At 47.0% G+C, this 23,082-nt stretch overlaps 2 protein-coding genes across 4 annotated transcripts in view; one reads left to right on the top strand and one right to left on the bottom strand.

Moving 5' to 3' along the window:
- The window catches only part of CYFIP2 (cytoplasmic FMR1 interacting protein 2), a 125,480-nt gene that overhangs the window by 46,677 nt on the left and 55,721 nt on the right, over positions 1 to 23,082 (bottom strand). For all 3 annotated transcript variants that reach the window (XM_059174150.1, XM_059174152.1, XM_059174151.1), the window contains 5 exons: positions 20,176 to 20,252; positions 17,555 to 17,663; positions 15,333 to 15,452; positions 9,565 to 9,764; positions 7,973 to 8,060 (listed from right to left, as the gene is read on the bottom strand). In XM_059174150.1, the coding sequence (XP_059030133.1) occupies positions 7,973 to 8,060; positions 9,565 to 9,764; positions 15,333 to 15,452; positions 17,555 to 17,663; positions 20,176 to 20,252 (594 nt within the window). The remainder of the gene's footprint in view (positions 1 to 7,972; positions 8,061 to 9,564; positions 9,765 to 15,332; positions 15,453 to 17,554; positions 17,664 to 20,175; positions 20,253 to 23,082) is intronic.
- Positions 3,055 to 7,872, top strand: FNDC9 (fibronectin type III domain containing 9). Its single transcript, XM_059174154.1, has 2 exons — positions 3,055 to 3,321; positions 5,283 to 7,872. The coding sequence occupies exons 1-2, from the start codon at positions 3,152 to 3,154 to the stop codon at positions 6,007 to 6,009; spliced, it is 897 nt and encodes a 298-aa protein (XP_059030137.1). The 5' UTR covers positions 3,055 to 3,151; the 3' UTR covers positions 6,010 to 7,872.

The raw sequence follows: 23,082 nt of genomic DNA, 5'->3' as shown, positions 1-23,082 counted from the left end.
GCTGGCCAGGAGCTCCGGCTCTAGGGACTACAGACCAGAAGATGGCATGGTTCTGCCAAATCCCACTTTGTGATGATGGTCGAGGTAATGAACCGCTGGGAGCCTCAGTTTCTCCCTTTGCATAACGGTGATAAGAAGCCTTCGGCTCAGGTCATGGTCCTGGAGTCCTGGGATTGAAGCCCTGCATCAGGTTCCCTGCTCTGCAGGAAGCCTGCTTCTCCCTCTCCCACTCCCACTGCTTGTCTTCCCTCTCTCACTGTCTCTCTCTCTGTCAAATAAATAAATAAAATCTTTTTTTTTAAAAAAAAAGAAGCCTACCTCAAAGAGTTGTTTCCTGGGTAAAGTGACAAAGCCCAGGTAAGATGTACCAGAATGTTCTCACTGATTATTTCTGAGTTATACAGGTTTGATTCCTGTCTTTGGGCTTTCTGTATTCTTTAATTTATATACAATGAGCATTTTTTTTTCCTAAATAATAAAACTGTTTTATGAAAGCAAAAAAAAAAAAAAGGAAGGAAGGAAGCGTCACGAAGTTGCCCTTGACAACTCCTGGGTGAAGCTACAGTCAACTCAGGAAATGGCTCTGGCCCACAAGCTGGTCTCCTGAAGAGTAACGGCTGTTCCTAGGCCCAGCACTTATGGGGAGAGGCTTGTCTCATGGCCCGACACTTAACACAGGGATTCTTGATATTCCCGTCTGACAGAAGAGTTAACCAAGGTATAGAAAAGTGAGGGGATCTGCCAAGTCTACATAGGCAGGATTTGCAACCAGCCTTGGGGTTTTAGGGCCTGTACTCTGAACCACTACCTTCTCCTGGGTGCCGTTCAGCTTTGGGATTGGCCCAGGAATGCCCTCTCATCATCCCTTTGCTGCCAGCTCCAGGAAGTGCACGGGGACACCTGTAGGGCTGATCTCTGGCAGTAATTTACTAGAGGTGTGAGTCATTCAGGGCCCTCCCAGGCTGCCTGCCCACGAGGCTACAAACTTGGACACACTATGGGAGGGTCCTCCGTGAAGGGGGAGAGAGAGGGAGTCTGGCTGGGATGTGATCTCCTGAGGCCAGTGCCCCGGAAGATTTATCTCACACCCTGAGGGCTGCCCTGGCTCCTCTGCTGCTGGTGGACAGTGATGGTCCAAAGGAGCACGACGGACCCAGGCCTGCGAGTCGGGGACCTGGTTTCCACCCCTGACTTTGCCACTAGTCAGTCATACGGCCTGAGGAATGCCACCCTTCTCTCGGGATCTGGGAAACAGGAAGGTTTCTAGGCCTCACTCCCATTCTCCGTGTCTCAACTTCTCAAATGAAGAGCTAAGTGTTAAAAATGGCATCCAGGAGCATTAAAAATAAATCTCCATTTTCTGTGGCAAAGGTTTGAGCTCTATCTCGTCACTCTACAGGCCTCCTAAGTCTGGTATTTTTATTTCCCTCAAAATAACCTTTTCAAAAGGCACCTGCAAACTTCCACACTGGCCTTTCTGGGGCGAGGACACTTTGATGTTCTGCAGGGAGCTGCCATTAGCACACATTACAGCAGAGTTTAGACAGGCCCCCGGGAGGACCTAATGCCACGGGGAAGCCACAGAGCAAGTGTCTAATCAAGGCACATCCCAAGACGCCAGGCCTCACAGAGACCCTTGGCCAGGGGAGGGTCTGCAGCTCCCCAGGAAACTCTTCTTAACTTTTTGATTATCACTCCTGTGAATCACAAGGAGACTTTCATGGGTTCACTTGGATACTCTGGCCAAGAACCAAGAAGAGGAAAAAAACAAAAAACAAAAAAAACCCCTGACTTTTAAAAGCACATAATTTGTGTAAAATAATTCAGGTCTAAATCTGGCTGGAGCTGCTATGACAAATTTCCACAAACTTGGCGGCTGAAGATAACAGAACTTTATTCTCTCTGTATTTCTGACATGCTCTGTGATTGTCCCAATAGTGATGGCAACCAGGAAGGGATGGAATCTCAGAGGCAGGTACACCTTTATGGGAAATGGAAGCAGAGTCAGGATTCTTCAAAGAGGAACTTGGAGGACCATCCAATCTGGGAATAATAGTAAGCAGTTTCCATTTCCGGGATCTATCCCAGGTGACTGGCTGGTAGGCAGTTTCTTGGGATGCTTGTTCCTGAGCCCAGCTGGAAGGAGGGCTGTAGTAGTTTCCCTGAGCCATTGTAACACATCACTACAAACATGGTGTCTTAACACCGTAGCATCTCACAGCTCTGGAGGCCGAAGCCTCAGCTCCAGGTGCTGGTGGGCCACGCCCCCTCTGAAGGCCCGGGGGCAGACCCCTTCTTTTCATTTTCCAGCTCCAGGTGCTGCTGGCGCCCCTCAGTTACAAAAGCATTATCCCAACCTCTGCTTCTGTGTCTACATGGCTCCTTCCCTTTGTGTCCCTCTGCGTGGAAACTCCTTCTCCTTTCTCTTATAAAGACACCAGTCACTGGATTTAGGGCTCCCCTTAAATCTAGGATGATATCATTTCAAGATCTTTACCTTATTCAATTGATAAAGACCCTATTTCCAAATAAGGTCACACTCTGGGGTTCTGGGTAGACCAGAATTTTGGATGGGACACTCGGATCAACCCAGTGCCAGTGCCGGGATGGTTCAGCAAGTCCGACAAGGGTTCTGGACTGGGCAGGGGTAAGCTCCTGCTTTCCCTCTGCCATCCCCCTCGAGCCCAAACCCAGAGCTTTACAGAGGATGGAACCAAGGCCCAGAGAATAAAAGACTCTTGACCAGGGTCATACATATAATTGGAGAATGCCACAGGAGATACGAATGAAGAAAGAAGGTGATAGAGAGGGAGGGTAAGGATGGGAGGGCTTGGGATAAAATTACTGTTTTAATTGTTGGATAACTGAGACGGGCATCTTTACATTGAGCCATTGTCCAAAGAGGGTCTAGATGGGGCCCGAAACGATCACCAACCAATCAAAGAGAACATTTGGCAGTCCTGGAAGAATTAGTACCATTCTGAGGATCAGTTTGCAGGAGACTGTTTGCCTTTTTTTTTTTTTTTTTTTTTTTGGCCAAAGGAATGAGAGCTCCGCTCAGTGGGCAAAAGCCTTTCCAGACTGGTCCCTGAAAGCATCGTGCGTACAGATGCCTGCTGGTTGCCATGGTGAATGATGCTGATCTGAAGAAATGAATAATGTGAGCGTTGGGGGCGACAGTGGGATTACTCAGACAGTGGCGAGAGGCATCAAGGAGAGCCCAGAGCAGCGGAGGGGAGAAGGCTCCGTCCCTTCAGCTTTGGTCCACTCTGTCCCTGCCTCTGCAGGCTGCGTTCTAACCAGATCCACCGCGAGCATCAGGTAAGGGACATAAATGGCTCTTCTTGGAAATGGAAATGGTTTTTCCTTTCACACTCTGCCTGGCGGAGGGCCAGGCGATGGCAATACGAACAGCTAAAAATAGGGGGAATTTAGAAACAGAAGCAGAAAAGGAAAAGCAAATAAGGGAGACTCATCTGGTCCCCAAAGCTGAAGATGCTGCTACAGTGTCTTGCCAGAAAGCTCTTAAAAATGTCTGCTGTCGAGAACTCAGTCTGCAAAGACAGCCAGCAGCAGATGCGAAGCCAACAGGAGAAAAGATTCATGACGAAGCACGGGATTCCTGATCACCCCTGATGGAAGGGGTTTACAAAGGCCATTGCCTCTGTATTATAAGCAATGAATTAAGCTCTTTTCATTGTGGTCAGAAGTGTGTTTACAGGGGTGTGTGGGGCGGAGAGGATGGGGGAGGTCACAAGAAGGGAGACTGCTGAAGAGAGTGCAAACAGTCTCCTTCGCAATGACCTTCCCGGGAGGGATCTGAGCACACCTGTCTTGTCCTTCTCATTACCCATGTTTCCGGGAAGAAATTCCCAACCAAAGAGAAGGGAACTCTTTCCTTTCCTGAGCATTTCAGCTCACTGTCCTCCTTAGAGAAGAAAAACGAGGATTGAAAAATCACTCAGTGCTGTGCTTTTCTGCAACCCACCTCCTCTAGGTAAACGGGCATGGAAATCAAAGGTGGGAGGGAGGCAGGGAGGGGAGAGCGCAGCTTGTCATGGAATCAGTTTGGCTTCACATCCAATTCAGGTTAAAATCTGGTTGATGGGTTTTGACTAGGTCATTAAGATCTAAACCACAGGCTTCTGCATTTCACTTCCACGTGAGACAGGAAGGGGAGAGAACAGGGTGGGGGAGACCGTATGTGAGCACACACAGGCTGAAGGAATATGGCTGCCCCTGAATTTTACCAGGGGAAATTCAGTGGAGGGGACATTCTCTCTCTCTCAAAGAGACAGTATTTAAGAGAAACTAAAAAGCTTGAAGATAGTACTCTCTTACTAAAGCAGGAGGGCTGATAATCTGAAGAGGGCTCATTTAGTTTGTGGAAAAACAGCAACTGGGTGTTCGTACCAGCACCTCAATTTGCAATGACGATCTGTAACTAAACCCAGCAGCCTTGCCTCTGGAAATGCTCAGAGGGTGTGACGAAGATTAAGGGAAATTTATTACAGTATGTGAGCATCAAGCATGACGCATACTAGATGTGACCCAGCAGTCACTCCCTAACCGTTGGTGATGACTATCATTGTTAACACGCACAGGACCTGAGGTAAGAAACAGCAGCATTTATGCTAGTCTTAGGAGCTGACTGCCTTGAACTACACAACAGATTTCCTGGGTACCTCCAGCCTTGAACAAACAAACAAAGGAACAAAACATGAGCAGAGGCTTTGGGGAGCAATCAGCTGGCAAGGAGTGATGACGCAAATCTCCTCTCTCACGGGCAACAGAATTGAGAGGCTAAAATAGCAGTGGGCAGAATGTTCTAGATGATTGAGTTCACAGCACTGGAGGCAGAAGCAGAAGGTCCAGAAGGGATACTGTAGGTGATAGAATGGTCTGACTTGGTGACTAACAAGGGCACGTTAATCGGGTTGTCCGATTTCTTTTATTGCCTTTCTTCGTTTTTTAAAGGGTTGGAAACTATGTTGTATCTAAAGGACCTGAGCCAGGGGAGGATGAGGCTGGGGCATGTGGGTGTCTCTTTTTCAGTCCTGCAGGCCAGGGCTTTGACATGAGACAGCCCCAGTGTGAACTTCCAATCTCTTATTTCTTAGCTACACCTTCGCTGACTAAAGTAACCTCCCGATCCCCATTTCTTTGTGAAACAGGGGCAATCTTAGTTCCCATCGTGAATGCTCAACATATGGTGGTTATGAATATCGTACCTAAGTGCTTCAATAAGGGGATGTCATTTTTCGCTTTGATTCTGGTTCTAGAATCAGGATGAACATCGAGGTTGGGAACGTTTCTCACACAGGAGCCATCATTTCCTGGTCATCCTCGGAGCCCTGCCTGGAGGACTATTACCATATTATGTATAGGCCCAACTGGAATAGCATCTTTTCCGGCTATCTTCGCTACAGCTTCCACCACGAGGAGAAGGTGCCTCGAACCATCAGCTCCGTGGTGCTGGAACACCTCGCCCCTTCCACTCTCTACTTCCTCTGCATTAGCTGCAAGAAGGCTGCCTTCCCCTATAGGCACTACTGCACCATGTTCCATACCCTGGATAAGAGTCCGCTGGCAGCTGGGAGCTCGCTGGTGGACCCCCAGATCTCCCTGTGGGTGTTGATGGCCATTCTGCTGGCCTGCTTCACAGCCGTCTTAGCTTTCATCTGTCTCCAGTTCTGGTGCATCCGTTGCCATGAGCCTCGATGGTCTTACAGAGCTGGCCACATGGAGGAAGCCAATGGGTTGGTGAGATGGCCAGAGGAGGCCCCCGCCCTTGGGCAGAGAGAGGAAGACCTGCAGGGCCTCCCCCTGGTGGAAATGCCGCGCAAGAACTCCGGAGCAGAAGCAGAACCAGATGCCGAAGGGGAAGCCAACCAGGAAGATGACGGGGCTGATGAGGATGCCGCTAATCAGGATGTCCCCGACGTGGGGGCCTTACTGCAGGGTGGGGGGGGCGATCATGCTGCCATGCTGCCTCATTTTAAGGAGTGAGGGTTAGGGAGGAGGCGGCCTGCATCCCGTAGCTTAAAGCCCTCCCTACAGTAGATCTTTCGTAAACATGTGTTCCTAGACCACCCTTACACCTCCCCTCAACGTTCTTGTCGAAGCTGTCCAGGGTCAGTGCTTCTGTGGGTCACGCGGGTTGGACGAATGCCCTATGACAAAGCTTCTCAAGCTGCAAAGCTTATACCCCCAGAGTATGCCAAAGGAGAACACGGCGTCTCTCAGGAGTGTCTGTTTAGGGGACCCCCGTTAGGAATGGAAAACAGCATTTTAACGCTTAAACAAACATGAATATATTATGGCACAGAAAGCAAAATTTGCATGACTTAATAAAACACAGTACTTTGAGGAAACTTTTGAGTTAAAGATGGGCTCTTTGGGGGTATGTTGTCAGTCAGCAGAGGCGGACATCCTGTCCCCTCTGCTGTTGGGGGGATGATTTTGGAAAGACTGGGAAGCCTTGCTCTACAGTGTTGTCCGGCTTTCAGGCTATCATATACCACCTTGTACCCCATCTCCATTTTGTTTAAACCACAGGCGATCTTTACTATTATTAACAACATTTTTCTTTAAATCAACTCATTTTTAAAACCTAAACTGGATTTTAAAAGATAGACTTATATGACTCCATAAATGAAAAACCAGTACCCTGGAAACAAAATAACATTAAGCCTGACTTAGATTCTATGGCCTACTAATGACTCTGAGCTTAAGGTCTGCTCTCTTAGCTTCGACAAAAAAGGAAATTGGAGAGCAGAAAGTATTAAAGACATATAAGCATCAACATAAATGTGTCTTTCTCCTTGTTATAATCACAAGGTTTGAAAGACATTTGGAAAGGGGTGTGTTGTTCTTACTTTGTGAGTCAGGGTCATTCAATGACATTTCTGTGAACTATCCAAAATGCTGGTTCCAAGTGTCCCTTGTTTAGAGAAAGCTGCCAGAAAGACTGGCTGTCCTCGAGAGGACATATGCACTGTCCCAGCATCATCCCAAGACGTCTAAGCCTGCCGTAGGCCTAAGTGGTGGAAGCACACGGGTTCACCACACTTCCCAGTTGAGGGCTCCCTGACCTAGAGGAATACCTTTTCTTATATGTATTCAGTTCTTCTGGGTCCATCTGGGCTTACTTTTTGAAAATGGGGTCAAAGGTGGCCATTTCTATTCCATCACAAAGGAAAACATTGGCTTTGTTTTCGTGGACATGTTTCCCTCTCACAGTGGCATTCTTCCCCTGCAAACCCACAGGGTAAGAAACAGATCTCCTACATCTATCACAGTGTTGGTGAGACTCTGTGAACACTGCCCTCTGTCCTCACCACGGGTATAGAAATTCGAGGAGGGTAGAGATGGTGTTTGTTTTAATCTCTGATACATCCCCAGCATGCAGAATCTAGTCCAATGTCTGGCTTATTGTGGGCGCTTAATAAATGTTTGCTTCATGAATGGCAAAGGACTGAAGGTCTAGAACGGGGCACCATTTGGGAGGCCTGGTTAATGTCAGGATGCATACTATGAACGAAGCAGCAGAGAGACGACAGAAGACCCGTCTCCCAGCTCTAGCTCCAGCCTTCTGGGATTTCCTTCAAAACTATACCTTCCCCAAGGCTACCTCTCAGCAAAACCCTTGCCTTTCCGGAGCACAAAATCCCAGAATCTCACGACCACTCTGCAGTGAATCAGCTGAGTAACAGGAGGACACAGGATGAAGATGAGAAGCCCCACACACTTACTTCCCTGCTCGCCTCAGTGAAATCCTCCCAAATAATTCTCACCCAGCAACCCCCCTGCCAAGTCTGCTTTACCCCCAGCCTTGCTAGCTGTGCACAAATAAAGACGAGTATACTTACAGTTGGTTCTGCCTCTCTAGCTCTGTACCTTTTTACTTTTTCTGATTTGGGGAACACTTCTGTATTTGCTTAAGCTCACTAGTCTTCTTAGGAGGACTCACCTTGGATCCATAGAGGTAATAAGGCTGGACGTTGGCGGGTTTATCTCTTTGCGGTTCTTGGGTAAAAGGAATGGCAGTTCGAACAAAACTAGTAGAGGAAAAGAGAGGGGGTGGGAGTTAACTGGGTCCTGAGAGCACTCTTCATGGGACACAACCCAGCCAGAGCCCTTCCTGACCAGGTGCAACCACAGCGTTTACAGGTGGCTGTCTATAAAAATGACTAAACTCTTATGACACACTCCCATTCATTCATCTGCTGTCTCCTTCCCATAGGTGGGGAAACCGTGGTACAGACTCCCAGGCTAGCCTCTGGGCTATGGCTGCTCATAGGGACAGCGGGCAAGAAAGGGACCACTGGCTGGGCCTGGAAATGGCCTTCTCTGGGGCTCTGATCCCTCCCCTCACCCCCGGCTGGCTTCTTCAGAGCAGGGTTCCACAAACTCTGGAAAGGCCCGGATAGGAAGTGTTCTCAGCTTTGCAAGCCAGATGGTCTCTGTCACCATTACTCAAGTGTGGCTCGTAGCGTGAAGCGCCCAGAAAAGACTATAGATGAATGAGCACGGCAGGGTTCCAGTCAAACTTTATGAATTTCAAATGATTTTTCACTTGTCATCAAACTATAATTCTTTGGATTCTTTTTCCCAACTGTTCAAAAACGTCGATAGCATTCTTTGCTCCCGGGTTGTACAGAAACAGTTGGCAGCAAGATGTGGCTTGTGGGCGATCGCTTGCAGACCTCTGCTTGAGAGGATTCAAAGTCCCAAATCGTTACAGAACCACAAGTCTGGCTTGCTAAGTGTGTGGGCTCAGGCTCCTCTGTGGGTTCCCTCCCAGCGCCTTCATTTCACTCAGAACAGACTTATTGAATCCTGGCCGTGAACCAGGCCCTTGAGGGTACCGAGAGGATCTATAAACACACACACGTTTGTGGGACCTCATGGACTTGTTCTGCGGATGACATGTCTCTCCACTTCCAGTAGGATTTGAACTTCTGTGAGGATAAGGGATTAGGTCATGTCCTCCCCTCGGTGCCTGACACTGGGCTGTGTGTGCCTACTCTGCACGAACGTATTCAGGTATGTGGATAACGTCATCGAAGTACCATCCGCTCAGAAGGCGCCATGCCTGCCCCTAGGCTGGGCTGTACTAACCTCCGCAGCACCGCCTCATTCCGCGGGCGCCATTCCCACCACGCACCCTGGGCTCCTTGAAGACTTTGCCTGGGATAGTCTTCTCCTGTCTTTTCACCTTATTTACTCCTACTTACCCTTCACATCTCTCCTCAAGCACTACTTGTCAGAGGAGGAAGCCTCTCTTGGGGTTCCCATCACTTCCCAGGCCAGATCGGGTAGCGGTGTTTTCTCTCTCATGCCTGGGGCTTTCCTCCATCTCATAATTCACTCTTCCCATTTTTTCCCTGCGTCCTCCTTGCCTGAAGGCCCTCAGAGGCAGGCTTGTTCCCTGTGGCCTCCCCACCCCCAGCACAGAGACTGTGCGGACACAGGGACTCCCCGAGACGCCTGTTCCAGGAAGGGACCACTTCCCCGCCCCCCCAGCCCACCCCGGCCCCCTGCGCACAGGGACTCCCTTACCGGTTGGTGGACCCGTTGTAGCAATAGTTGGGGAGGAAGTCGAAGTTCAGCTCCCAGAAGACATGGAGGGTGATGCGGCCGTAGGGGGCAGACACGTTGTGGTTGGCCTCCCGGAACATGGCGTCGAAGCTGTCCAGGGTCATGTGCTTACAGAGCAGCCGGTGCGTGAGCCGGTTGATCTCCAGCAGCCACTCCAGCTCCTGCCAGAGAGAGCCCACGGCTGCTGAGGGTGGACGCACACACCCTATATGCTCCCATGAGGCCTGCTTCATCTCACAGCTTCCTTTCCCGCGGGGGAGAGCCCTCAGGCAAGCTCCCCACGCCTGACGGAAGACCATGCAACCACATGTCCCTCTTCAGAGGAGGGATCCCCAGACTGGGTGCAGGAAAGCTGCACGCCTGGCCTGGGAAGAGGGCCACAGACCGCATACGATACCCGTCTATACCCCCTTGGGTGGAGACATGCCTACTTGTCTTCCAGTTTCCACACTGGTGAGGAAAAAGCTTGCTTCTCAGCGTTGCAAGTAAACAAAAGGAAGGTGGGCCTGGCCGTCACCAGGGGCTATATGTCTGCTGTGCAGAAAGCTATCATAAGAGTTACCACCTGTTACGTTCTTACTACTTGGTCAGACCACATGAAATTACTGTTTTTTTTTTTTTTTTTTTTTGTTAAATACCATCGAATAGGAGTAGTTTTGTGTGGTTCAATTTAATATACACCAAACAGTATCCTTGGCACTTAATGTGTCTTAACTCATTTAATGCTTAAGAAACCCCTTAATGCATTAGAGAAACTAAGGCTTGGAGAAGTTGAATCACTTGACTCCAAATCCAGGAAGCTGGGCTCCGAAGTCCATATCCTTAATCACTGTATACTACAGGACTCTTAAAACTAGCTGGAGGCAGAATGCCCCCTCCTTTGGATTCCTCCTGGGTCTGCCGGTCACAGGGTTGGTTACAAGTTGGCAAAGGTTGCAGCTGAAAGCCGTGGGCCAAGGTCTCACGTGAGCTGTGGGCTGACTGCTTGGAACCCTGCCTTCAGGCAGAGAATGGGAGCAAAGCAGACAATATGCAGACACAACAGGTCACTGCATTCGTTGGCAAGTATAAGGAGGGTGAAACCCTCTGGGCTGGCTTTAGTCCCCTGTCGTGCTGCTATGAAAAAGAATCAAAGCACAGTCTTGTGCAGAGAGAGAACCCGTCCCCCTTTGTGAGGCTCAGGACACTCCCACATTGTTGTGGTCAAGCCCTCTTTTGAGACAGGTAGGATGTCTCCTGTTTCATAGAGGGGACACAGGAGGCTCAGAGGGTGAAGTAACTTGTTCAAATTAACACAGAGAACACAGACCACAGTTTAGTGAGTGATCCTGGGTTTTCTGCCTTCAAATCACATGTGTCTGGGCCTCTAGGACAGAGCTGCCTGGAATAAAGAAGCAATTTGCTAAGAAAGCCCTTGGAAAAGTAATGATGATTACAGTAAAGATGGTCTGACAATTAAAAAAAAACTCCACGAACACTGGCAAGGGCAGTGGACCAGAGGGCGGCCAGGAGGTGGGACAGCCACAAGGCCAGCTTCAGTGGCTGGGATAAGGAGCTCAGGTCTCTACAGTCGGTTACAGGACACAGCCCCACACCAGGGAATCAGTTTTGTTCTCATCGACCCCAAGGCACCCCCATGCTGGCTGGGGTCCCAAGTGTGGCCAGGTGGAGGCCCCAGAACACACTTCCAACCTTGGAGCTTTGTTCTTCTGAAAGTCAGATGCTATGGCTCTAGACTGGGGGTGTAGAAGTGGATGGAAGCTGGCAAACTTCGACGGCTGTGGAAGCCAGCCAGCTCAGGGAAGGGGGACGGGCAGGGGCAGGTGGGATTCCTGGGGTCTGGGCTGCTGGCTGTGGCACAATGTCTGGCCAGACAAGTGTGGAGCTGCTACTTAACTCCACAGAGCTGTTGCCTCCTCAGAATGGGCTCAGTGAGGCCAGCGCTCACGGTCTTTCAAAAGAAGGTCAAAATCTAGATTTCAGTTCTGGAATGGCAGCTGGAAGAGCAAGTCTCCAGCCCCTGTGCACCGTGAAGTCGATGAAGGACAGAGACACAGAATCACCTCTCAGCTTCGGTCTCTTGGGGCCTACCAAGCCGGACCCTCTGTGCCCATTCACTTCGGATGGGTAAAAAAATGAAATATATAAAATAAATGGAGTAAACATCAATGACTTTACGGAGTCCTGTGCACACTGAGGAGCCGTGTTACCAGGAAGATTAACTGCCAGCGAAGAACCAGGCAACAGTTTCTGTTCTAATGTTCTGTGATTTTAAGTCTCACAAATGAGAGTCAGCATTTACGCGGGAGACCGCAGGAGGGAATTCTCAATGCTGCTGATGTGGGGCTGTTGGAAACATGGGTCCACTTCTCCCGCCATGCAACAGTTTCTGTTAGGTGATCCTATCGAGGTTTCTGATAGGTAATCCAAGCCTTGTGTTGGCCTCACCGGTGTTCTTCCGGCCTTTAAATTACAAGAGGGCACTTGCCTCTAGGATGTGGAGCTCAGGGCATCAAGCTTGGCGCAGGTAGAAAAGGCCTCTCATGAGAGGTTCAGCCGCCTTCTGAGAGGGTCTCAGTTTTCTGCAGTAGAGCTGGTTTACTGGGGGGAACACAGAGAAGCAGAACTGGGGACATGAAACACTTGGTGGGGCGACTTCTGTGAAGAGTGGAGAGAGCTCTTGGACAGGAGCCAGAAAAGCTGTGTCAGCCACACCGGACTGCTGACCAGCTCTGCAGCCCCAGGCGGGCGAGAAGAACAGGGGTCTCGAAGTCAGGTGCCGCGGGGCATGGAAGGTCCTACACAGGAAAAAGGTGTGCCAGCGGGGCTGGCCGCAAGCTGAAGAGAGCACAGCGTGGCTGACGAGATCGTCTAGTCATTTCTAGATGATCGCTGCCATCTGGAAAGGCTGGTGTGAGGTTGCCAAAGCTTCTGCACTTTTATTCAGATTCTTCCAAATGTTAAATGTTGGCTCAAAATTTCACATGTGCTCTGCAGCAGAAACAAAACACAGCCTGCAAGCTGCCAGCCCTCAGATTCAGTGTCGGATCTCTCCGGGAATCTATTTGCTTGACTGCGTAGGATGAGGATGGCTGACTGAAGAAATCTCTGTCACCCTCCCAGCTTGGCCTCATCAAGCTGCCTTCCCAGCTCAGGATGGAGTTTCCAAGGTGGAGGGAAGGGCTGAGGGAGCAGATTCTGCAGGCGTTTCTCAGAAGAGGCAGAAGCTTCTCAGCCAAGGCCAGTAGGGGCCTCCGGACCTCCCAGGAGAGAGCATCCCTGGGGTCTCCTCTTCCTGGTCTTTGAAGGGAGTGGCTCCTCCCCAGGGGCTGATGTTCTCACCTGATTTGTTTTGATTTTGCTCTCAGCTAAAAGAACATTCAGTGCCTTTCAAGGGATGGGAAGAGGCTGTGGACACCCACACACACCCCAAACCATGAGATATACCCATTCATTACTGGACAGCTTGAAGCTACTGATAAACAACAAAGATGAAAACAGAAAATCCCATCCCTGGGAGATGATCACTGCTTACATTCTGGCATCAACAAAGAAAAACCTGTTCCTTCCTTCCTTTCAAGAAAAATCTACTTCTTAAAATAAATCTCCCAGAAGATCATGCGCTATATGGAAGTCTCCTAAAGTAACTGACCCAGGACTTAGGTGGGTAGATGGGGGCAAGTCCTTGTAGGAAACGCTGCTGAAAATTCACCCTGAGAATATCTCATTGTAGCCCCAAATTTCTATGCTCCTATCTTTTTTTTCCCTTTCTTTTTCTCATTTTTTTTTTTTTTCCAGAAGCTGTTATTTATTAAGTGCAAGGGAGAGAGTCATCCTTATAAAAACACTGTATGATGGATTCTAATATTCCTCCATCATGTAGATAGGGAAATGAGCCTGTAGAAATTAAGTAATTGGCCACAATTGCCGGCTAGTAAGTAGCAGGTCCAGGACTGGGACCCCAGGTCTTTTTGACTCTAGAGCCCTAGTCTGTAGTCACTTTAAAAACAAACAAACAAAACCACTTTGTCCATTTAAAAAACAAAATTTTTTAAATTTTGAAATAATTTTAGACTCACTTTTCTGTGAATGAAATAGCAGAGTTCCTGCATATCCTTGACCCAATTTCCCCAATGTTAACAGCTTACACAACCTTGGCATAATTATTTAAAGTCAGAAATTGACATTGGTCCCCTTCTATTAACTAAATGACACAACTTACTCAGATTTCGCCAGATTCTCCACGAGGGTCCCTTTCTCTGTTCTATGATTCAATTTGGAATCCCACACTGCTTCTGGTTGTCATGTCTTCTTAGACTTTTTTCAATCACTGACATTTTTCAGTCTTCGTCTTTTTATGATCTGGATGCTTTTGAGGATTGCTGTTCATTTTTTAAATGCCATTTAATTGGGGTTTACCTGATATTTTCTCATGATTAGATTGAGAAGATGCCTTTCAGCAAGAATACCACAGAAGAATACACAGCAGGGGTTACATGAATATAGATTATTGCCAGTGTTGTTGACTTTTGATGCTTGGTTAAGATGGTGTTCCCACGGTAAAATTACTAATCTTCCTCTTGGAGTTCATAAATATCTTGAAGGAGATAGTTTGAGACTATGCAAGAATCCAGCTTCTTCTTTTTTTGTTTGTTTCTTTGTTTTTTTTTTAATTTTTGAGTAATTTTTAAAATTGTGGTCAGTTTTACATTTATGTTTTTATTTTTTATTTTTATAAAAAATTCCATTTATATTTTACATTTTAAAAAATATTTATATTTTTATATTTACAATGTAAGTAACAGAAGACTTACCACTGACACCATTTTTGAGTGTATAGCTCTGTGGCATTCAGTTCACTCACATGACTGTGCCACCATACCACCACTGAGCTCCAGAACTTAATTTCCCTCAACCAAAACTCCTTACACTAACACCCTTGTCCCCATAATCACCATCGCACTTTCTGTCTCTATGCATATGACTACTCTAAGGACCTTGTAACAAGAGGAACCATAAAATGTGCTTTTTAAAGTCCCACCTACTAATTTTAGCATCCATTGCTGGATTTTGCCCACAATTGTCACTGTGGCATTCTCATGGTGATTTTCTGTTTCTCTCATTCCTCCCACTCATCTGCTTTTGAGACATTAAAATCTTCTGTTGATGCGGACTGGTTGATCAAGTTTATTCTAATCCTTGGAGAGGAAGAATGAGCAGAGAGCATCTCAATGAAGGGAGCCTGCTCCTTGCTCGTGCATCAGGATCAATGACAGGGTTTCCAGATCCCAGAGCAAACTGGAAACGTGGGAGCCCTTGTTAAAAAACTAAGGATTTCAAGATGACAATAGCAGAGCAGTCAACCCAGCACAGAGCCCTTCTGACCCTATACTGCACACCCATGATGCCCACCCTGTGTGCAACCTTCCCTAGCTTCTCAGGACCTCCCCTGCACCGGCTCAGCTCTGAAATCCAAAGGACTTTGGAACCCAAAGTACAAGCAGCTGTGCCCCAGGGCTAGGCATGTCAGAGATCTCAAGGCACTCAGGAGACTAAGATCACTCTCATTCTTTTTAAGTCCCCTCCTCCCCAACCCCGTTCCATTCAGCTGGGAAAGAGACTAACTGCTTCTCTTCAACTAGCTCTGTACTAGGCTAGCAACGCCTCCAACTAGGCTTCAAGTCTAAGGAATTCCAGGGCAGAACTCCCACGGGCCCCCAGTCTCGTACCACGATGGAAGTCAGGTCCTCACTCTCGAAGCGGCTGATGGCCTGGTCCAAGGATTTATACATGGCAGCAGAGATGCGCTGGGTAATGAGTCTGTTCAAGTCGATTGATCTACCCAAAAGCTGCATGGAAGTGACGGGGAGAGAAGTTATTTAAGGTTCTCATAGGCACATGACAACTAAATGCAATGCAACATAAGAAATTGGATTAAAAGCATAAAGAACATTACTGGGCCAAATGGGGACTCTATGCAGAAAACAGTATTGTTAAATATCCTGAGTATGATCATTCTATCTTGATTATGAGATAATACCCTCATTCTTAGGACGTATATCCTGAGGTATTTATGGGTAAAGTGTCATGACATCTGCAACTTACTCTCAAATGGTTAAGAAAAAGAGTTCATATATTTAAAACATAAATATAATTTAATGTTACATATATATGTATTCTTTTAAATTATTTATATATGCTATATTTATTTACTACTTATGTATTTATTTACTATTTATATGCTATTTCATTATATGTTATGTTTATAATATATATTATATACTATTTATATATTTATATACTATTTACCTATATTTTAGACACATACACACACATACACATGCATATTCATATATGGCTCTTGGCTAAGTGTCCGAGGATTATTCCTAACTATTTTATTTTTTGTACTGTATTCATGAGAAAGAAAAAAATATGTATATAAGAGAAAGTAAACCAATTGGGTAAAATATTAATGATCACAAATCTGCCTGTAGAGTATATATATATATATATACATATATATATATATATATATATGTATATATATATATTCATTGTGTTTTTCCTTCAACTCCTGTAAGTTTGAAATATAAGAAGCTGAGAAAAAACAGGGTGCCTCCAGACTGTTGGAAAGGTTCAGGACAAGCTCCGGCACGCCATGCAACGTTGACATCCTAAATTTAGCCATGAGGTCCTTCCCACAACGATCCTGTGCCCCACCTCCATCACCGGAGAGTAGCAGCTCCAGCAGCAAGGGCCTACTGCCGGCCTTTATGGGGATGAGTACACAAGCATGAGAATGCAGGGCTGGATGGAAAATGGAACTTCTGCTAATTCCCACCAGGGCACACCCATGTAGGCATCATCACAGATGCTGTGCAAATAGCAGTAAACATCTACTCGGTACCCGCTGTGGGCACTGCGCTTTACTAGGTGCCCAAAAGGGGTCTTAATTTTTTTTTTCTTTCTATTTCTCTTTTGGGAGATTGTCTACCAACTGACTAAGACCCCCCAGCAGGCACCTTGTACACACCTGAAGCTCTTAGTATTTAATGTTCTATGGCTAATTCTGGCTGCAACAGGAACTGATGGCTGGATTTCCTGAGAGGCCAGAGGGAAAGCACTGAGCTCCTCCTGCTGACAGAGGTGAAGATACGTTCTTCCCTCTCATTATTCTCCACTTCCCTTTGATTTCTCACGGCAATGAAAACGCCCAGGGTTTCCAGGGTAACCCCTTCCTCTGCACCTAGGGCACTTCTCGGCTGTGGCCCTTCACCTGGGTCTGCCCCACAAACCCCGTGCCCCACATCCTGAGCATGGCGGTCACGGCATCAAGGCCGTACCAGCTCCTCGTGGCTGACAGCGGGAATATCTCGTATTTTGCCTGCCTGCCTCACGTGAACATTTTAAAGCAGGAATATGTGTCTGAGCTCCTGGCAGCATTTATTGCCTCTACATCTGGGGTCAAATGTGAACAGAAAGCAACTCCACAAAAACAAACTGATTTCTAGCATGGGCTTGGCGGACACGCTTCATTTTAAAGCCCGAAGCAGCCTGCCTTCGCTTGGACCAGCGTGTGGGCCCTGCTCAGGAAGAGATTTACCTGTTTCTGACCAGCGTGCGGGCCCTGCTCAGGAAGAGATTTACTTGTTTCTGAGCGGCAGCCCCCATGGAAGGAAGTGAACCACGGCTTATGACAAGACAAAGGCTTTAGTGGCCATGACTAGCCAGAGGTGAGCTGCAGGTGGACTGAGAAGCCAGAACATGAACCACAGGATATCAACGCCTCTTTATCGCTTATAAGACTGAGGCTGTGCCACACCTAAGCTCAGAAGTCCACACGGGTGGCATGTGGGGTGGAGAGTATGCGGTCCTGATCTCCAATCTCCCCGCTCACTTCACGGCTACTCTCTAGCCTGTCCCATTTGCCCTCTGGCTTCCTTAACCGTACCTGTACATGTCTCTGTTTCAGCAGTGTTTCATAGCGGTTGGACGGTGGGTATGGAATGATGACTCCATAATTCTTACATTCAGCCCTAAAACGTTTATCCAACAGGACGCTGCAAGGGAGAAAAGTTACGTAAGGCCAGTAAACATGACCGTGGATGGTTTTCAGACACCCAGCCACATCTATTTCCGACCAGAGGGTCTACTCTAGGAAGCGCTAGCTTATGTATTTCAATTACAACTGTTTTTTGCATTAGAGCAAAATGCAGATTTCTTTTTAACCACAAAGCTCAACATGAAGCATTATTTCTAAGTTGAAGACAAGCAACACAGAAGTGGAACCACTTCCCTCTTTTATTCGTTTACCAAAAAAGCAATCGAGTGCATGCTTGTTATATCCCAGGGAATACTCTGGTACCGGGGACACAAAGTTCCCGTCCTCATGGAGCTTATGTCTAGTGAAGAGAAACTAGTAACTGGATAAATAAAGGAATAAAATAGTTTCAAGGAAGAGGAAATAACTGCACAGCATTTACGACTTATCAGGCGCACACCTGCGTGTACACAGTCATTTTTAATCTCATGGCAATCTTCTGTAGATGTACTATTATCACTTTTCATACCGAGATACAGACTGCAGAGTAATAGTGCTCTGAAACTAATAAAATAAGATCATTCAGTGTTTGGAGGTCAGGAAAAGCCTCTCTAAAGCAGTCTGGCTGGATGGACTCCCAAATGCTGAAAATATTAAGATCTGGAGGGGAAGAGTGTTTCTGGCAGATAAAAGAAAAGAAAAGCTGGTCAGTATGCATAAAGGACCAGGCATGCTGGAGACCATGATGCAAAAATGAATTGATAAAATTAACCTGCGGGGGGGGGGGTGTCTAGGTGGCTCTGATCGTTCTGATCGTTAAGTGTCTTCCTTCGTGATCCTGGGGTCCTGGGATCAAACCCTTTTTTGGGCTCCCTGCTCAGTGGGGAGTCTGCTCCTCCTCTCCCTCTTTCCCTTACCTGGCTTGTGCTTTCTCACGCCCTCACTCTTTTAAATAAATAAATAAAATCTTAAAAAAAAAAAAAAGTTAACCTGGGGGCCGGATCACATGGGACGTCAACCACAGTAAAGAAGTTAGATTTTTCTAGATGTCACTGGCAGCCATTGAAGGGCTTTAGGTAGGAAAGTGACGTCATCTGAGCCTACACCATCAGGCAAAGACAGTGGCCACCAGCTACGGGATCTTACCGGGCACCTGCAATGTGGTGGGTCTGGGTGGAGATGTGCTAGCAGTATAAAACACACACTAGATTTTGAAGACTTAGAAAAAAACAAGAAAACTAGCTCTTTAATAATTTGTATATTGATTTCATGTTGAACCCATATTTTAGATATACTAGATTATATAACATATATTACTCAAATTAATTTCACCTATTATTCTTTCCTTTTTAAAATATGACTACTATAAAAAATGTAAAATGACACTTGCGGCTCACATTTGTGGTTCCACTGCATTTCTAATGGACAGCACTGACCTGGATCATTCTTTCCCTGACGTGCTTTCTGGGACTCTCCTCAGCTCTCTCAATCTCGCCCAGCCCCCCATAATTTTGGAAACCACTGATCTTATAGGGAGTAGTACAGATTCAGGGGCATTTTTTCAGATTAGAATATTCTGTAAACTCAGTATGCAAAGACCCAGGGTTTGGCAAGTCTGAGTTTGTGTATACAGCATATTTGAAAGGAGAATCATCTTAGAGACACTGGAAGCCCAGCGCCCTGTTGTAACTGCATCCTATACAACCCAGATACGTGCTAAGTGACTACTTCATGGAGGGCTGTGTAACCTGTGTCTTCCCTGGAAGTACATGCTTTGTGTACTTTCCATCATCAAGAGCTGTTCACTTCACTCAATGTGCATCTGTGTTAACAGAAACTGGTGTGTTCTGACATCAACTCCTATCTGAAGTATGTCACACCAACTCTAGCTGTCAAAGCAAAAGGAAGCAAATGCCCCATGTGGGAAGAAATATAATTTATGACAGTTGAGTAACTATTCTTGACACAACTGGTTTGTACATTGGGTTTCAGGTAAGAAGGGAGATACCTACTTTGAGGTTGTTCTTGACCGGTACTGTTATGGGTTCTTGAAACCCAGGAATTCACTCAATCCACACATACTGGCACTACCAATGAGCCTCCCAACCCATGAAGAGTATCTTACCCCGACTTCTTCACCAGTCTCCTATCTGGCCTTTATATACCCATTCTTGCTCAGGACAGCCTTTCTAGTTCGTCACCCCAACGTCTAATTCTGGTTTAACTGTCATAGATTCACAGATTACCATGAATGTTTCCTTCGTGGGAAGCACGCAACCTCACTTTCGTTGTGCTCTGATGGGTTTGTATTAATGTCTGATATCCCTCCTAAACTGTAAGCTCCATGAGAGGCAGCACCAAACCTGCCTATTTTCCTCTCTTCTGTATTTTATCACCCAGTCCAGGCCCACAGAATCGCCCACAGGATCGCTCAGTGGCTAAAGAAGGAGAGAGGATTTATGACAGGAAACCATGTCTCACGGGGGGCCGGCTGAGAACGCTTGCTGCTCACAGCCCCGGGACCCTCGTACCTGCCAGCCATGGCTTTGTAGTAGGCGAAGATCTGGTCCGCCAGCTTGTAGACAAACTGATCAAAGCACAGGTTCACCTGGGGACAGGGAAGCAGGAACGTCAGCTGTGCGTGTCTAGCTTACATTATACGTGAGACGCAAGGGGATTGCTGGGTGGTATTGTGTGCTGTGGGGCAAGACACTTTGAATAGAAAAAAAAAAAAAAGATTCCGGAGTTAAGTAAGTTAAGAGGTTTGGTCCCTCACTTTCAAGGCCCTTAGGCAAAGAGAAGGCAAAGTCCAAAGAGCTGTTGGGGAATAGCCCTCCTCGGGGAAGCAAGATGGCTCTTCATACCCTGTATTCGCTCACATCCTTCCACCCATCCTCTCTCCTGCTGGACTTCCTCGCCTTTCCCTTTCACTCTATTTGCCCTTGCTTGACCAAGGAAGAATCGGATGTCCTTGGAAACGGAAAAATCTCTTTTTTCCAAACTTAAAGTTTCATTAAAAACGTTTGGTTCTTAATGAATACAGGATGCTTGTGCCATTTCAGCGACTTGTCACATCGGTGGCAGACCATGAGGCTTGGGTGAGACGTTCATGTCGGACATAGGATCAAAACGAAACCGTCCACAGAGGGCAAGAAGCAGCCAAGGCTGGGGCTTCGATGAGCCGGGGCTGCGTGGGTGCGGGGCGCCGTGGGACTGCCCAACGGAGCCCATTTAGGTGACTGATCTTCCAAATTCTCAGCTCCAGAAAGTTAATTCTTTATCTGAGGGGCTCCTGTATCTCTGATTTTACACCCCAGATGTTATTCTGAACATGCAACCCAGAGCTATGTGCAGCTCTGCCCTCATCTGCAGGGAACCAAGGCCTCTGCTCTGGACTTTGTGCTTCAAGGGTCCCCACTGGGCCATCCTCCAATTGAAGAACCTACCGAGTCAAGGTGGGGGTGCCCACTCATACCCTAAGCCTTGAGAGTCCTTGCCCCAGAAGCCCAAGCCCCTTCCAGGCCTGTCTGCTATTCTACCTGGGATCACCCCTGAGGGTGGACCCCATGGCAGGTGTCAGGAGTTAGCTCAGGGGCCACGGTTTGTGGGCAGCGGTGGCAGCCACAGCTTGGCTATCCACACCCATGCACACGAAGCCCTTTGTCACGCAGGATAGAGTTGGGGGATAGAAAGAGAAAGGGGGCAGGCCACAAGTTGGGGATCTCAATGTGTACTTTGGCCACATGCCCTCGAAATATTACCCAGGGCCTGCCTGATTGTGTGCTTTCTTTCCATTTATTTTAAAAATCTTACTTGGCCACATGACACTCTAGATCTGTTTTGTTTTTCACCTGCTGGAGAACACAAGTATATAAGATCATGTCAGAACATGAAGTTGTCAGAGCTGAGATGAAACCCATTCACTGGTCTCCTGGAATCTCTCTTCCCAACTCTGTGCTTGGGAGAAGAGATCTGTATCGGGGCCCATGAAGATCTTTAACTCCCATAGAAATCGGAGGCTAGAGAAAGCAAGCAGCATCTCTACTAGATCTCCTTTGAGATACATAAGCTGTCAGACTAAATTGGTGGCGAAACGTTCATGTCTTTACTTTATAAACAAGAATGTGGGGCGTCTGGGTGGCTCAGTGGGTTAAGCCTCTGCCTTCAGCTCAGGTCATGATCTCAGGGTCCTGGGATCAAGCCCTGCATCAGGCTCTCTGCTCAGTAGGGAGCCTGCTTCCCTTCCTCTCTCTCTGCCTGTCTCTCTGTGTACTTGTGATCTCTCTCGAATAAGTAAATATTTTTTATTAAAAAAAAAAAAAAGAAAGAAAGAATGTCATGAATTTCTATGACATTTTCACCTAATGGGCCTCAGTCTGTGTTTATATAGTCCCATGCAGTTAAGCCGAACCAAGACTACCAACCCAGTTCCCAGAAGGCAAGACTGAGAAAGTTTGGTAGCCATCACTACTATTGGCCTCGTGCTTCTGGTCCTTGCACGTGGCAGGGTTGTACTTCCTTGCTCCTCTCTGAAAAGGAGGTGTGGTCATGAGACTTGCTTTGACCAATGACATGTGTCATTTCTAGGTGGAAGCTTTAAGTACCAAGAACACCTCCCCCTGCCACGGCAATTAGTGAATGTTCCATGTGGGTCCTGACTTGAAGACTATATGGACCAGAGTCCCCAACCAACCCATAATGGAGAAATAAGCCTTTGATTTCAAGGTACTAAGAACTTGTGATTATTTGTTACTGCAGCATAACCTAGCTTATCCTGACCATCAGAGAAATAAAGCTACTGAGTGACTCTCTAATAAACAGCTTATAGTTGGAAGGATGGTTTCTTCAGTCCTAGTAGGACTAGCCAGTGACACCCTAAGCTGTGTGACCTTGGCATAACAATAACTGACCACTTCAAGTCTAAGACTTATTACCTGTAAAACAGATAATAGCATACTCCTCTTTAAATGGCTGTAAAGGTTATTGAAAAAGTCTCTCTCTACCATGGTTATCCTTGCACCTGGCAAGTTGTAAATGTATAAAAACTGATACATGATATTGCTGTTGTTATTATTATTAGCCAAATAATTCAACCATAAAAGACCTATTAGAAAATTAATTTTACTCATGTAGTTCCATCATCTGCTGTCCCTTAATACATTTGAAAAAAGAAAGACCATCCTCTTGGTCTGGGTCCTTTTTGATGATCATTATTTGCAAAGACCACCCTCCGTGTAGTGAATGATATTATAATAGCTCTGCATGGGGACAGGTGGCAGCTCATCTGTGGTGAGCACAGCAGGATACACAGAGTTGTAGAATCACTGTGTTGTACACCTGAGACTAATGTAGCATTTGTGTCAACCGTATTGTAATCTTAAAGAAAAAGTCATAAAAAGAGATCACTCTCCAGAACCAGTCACTGATCCCGCACTGCT

The sequence above is a fragment of the Mustela lutreola genome, chromosome 5 (assembly GCF_030435805.1).
Source record: "Mustela lutreola isolate mMusLut2 chromosome 5, mMusLut2.pri, whole genome shotgun sequence".
Classification (NCBI taxonomy): Eukaryota; Metazoa; Chordata; class Mammalia; order Carnivora; family Mustelidae; genus Mustela; species Mustela lutreola.
The sequence above is the reverse complement of the archived record's forward strand: the minus strand, read 5'-3'. Positions and strand labels throughout refer to the sequence as shown.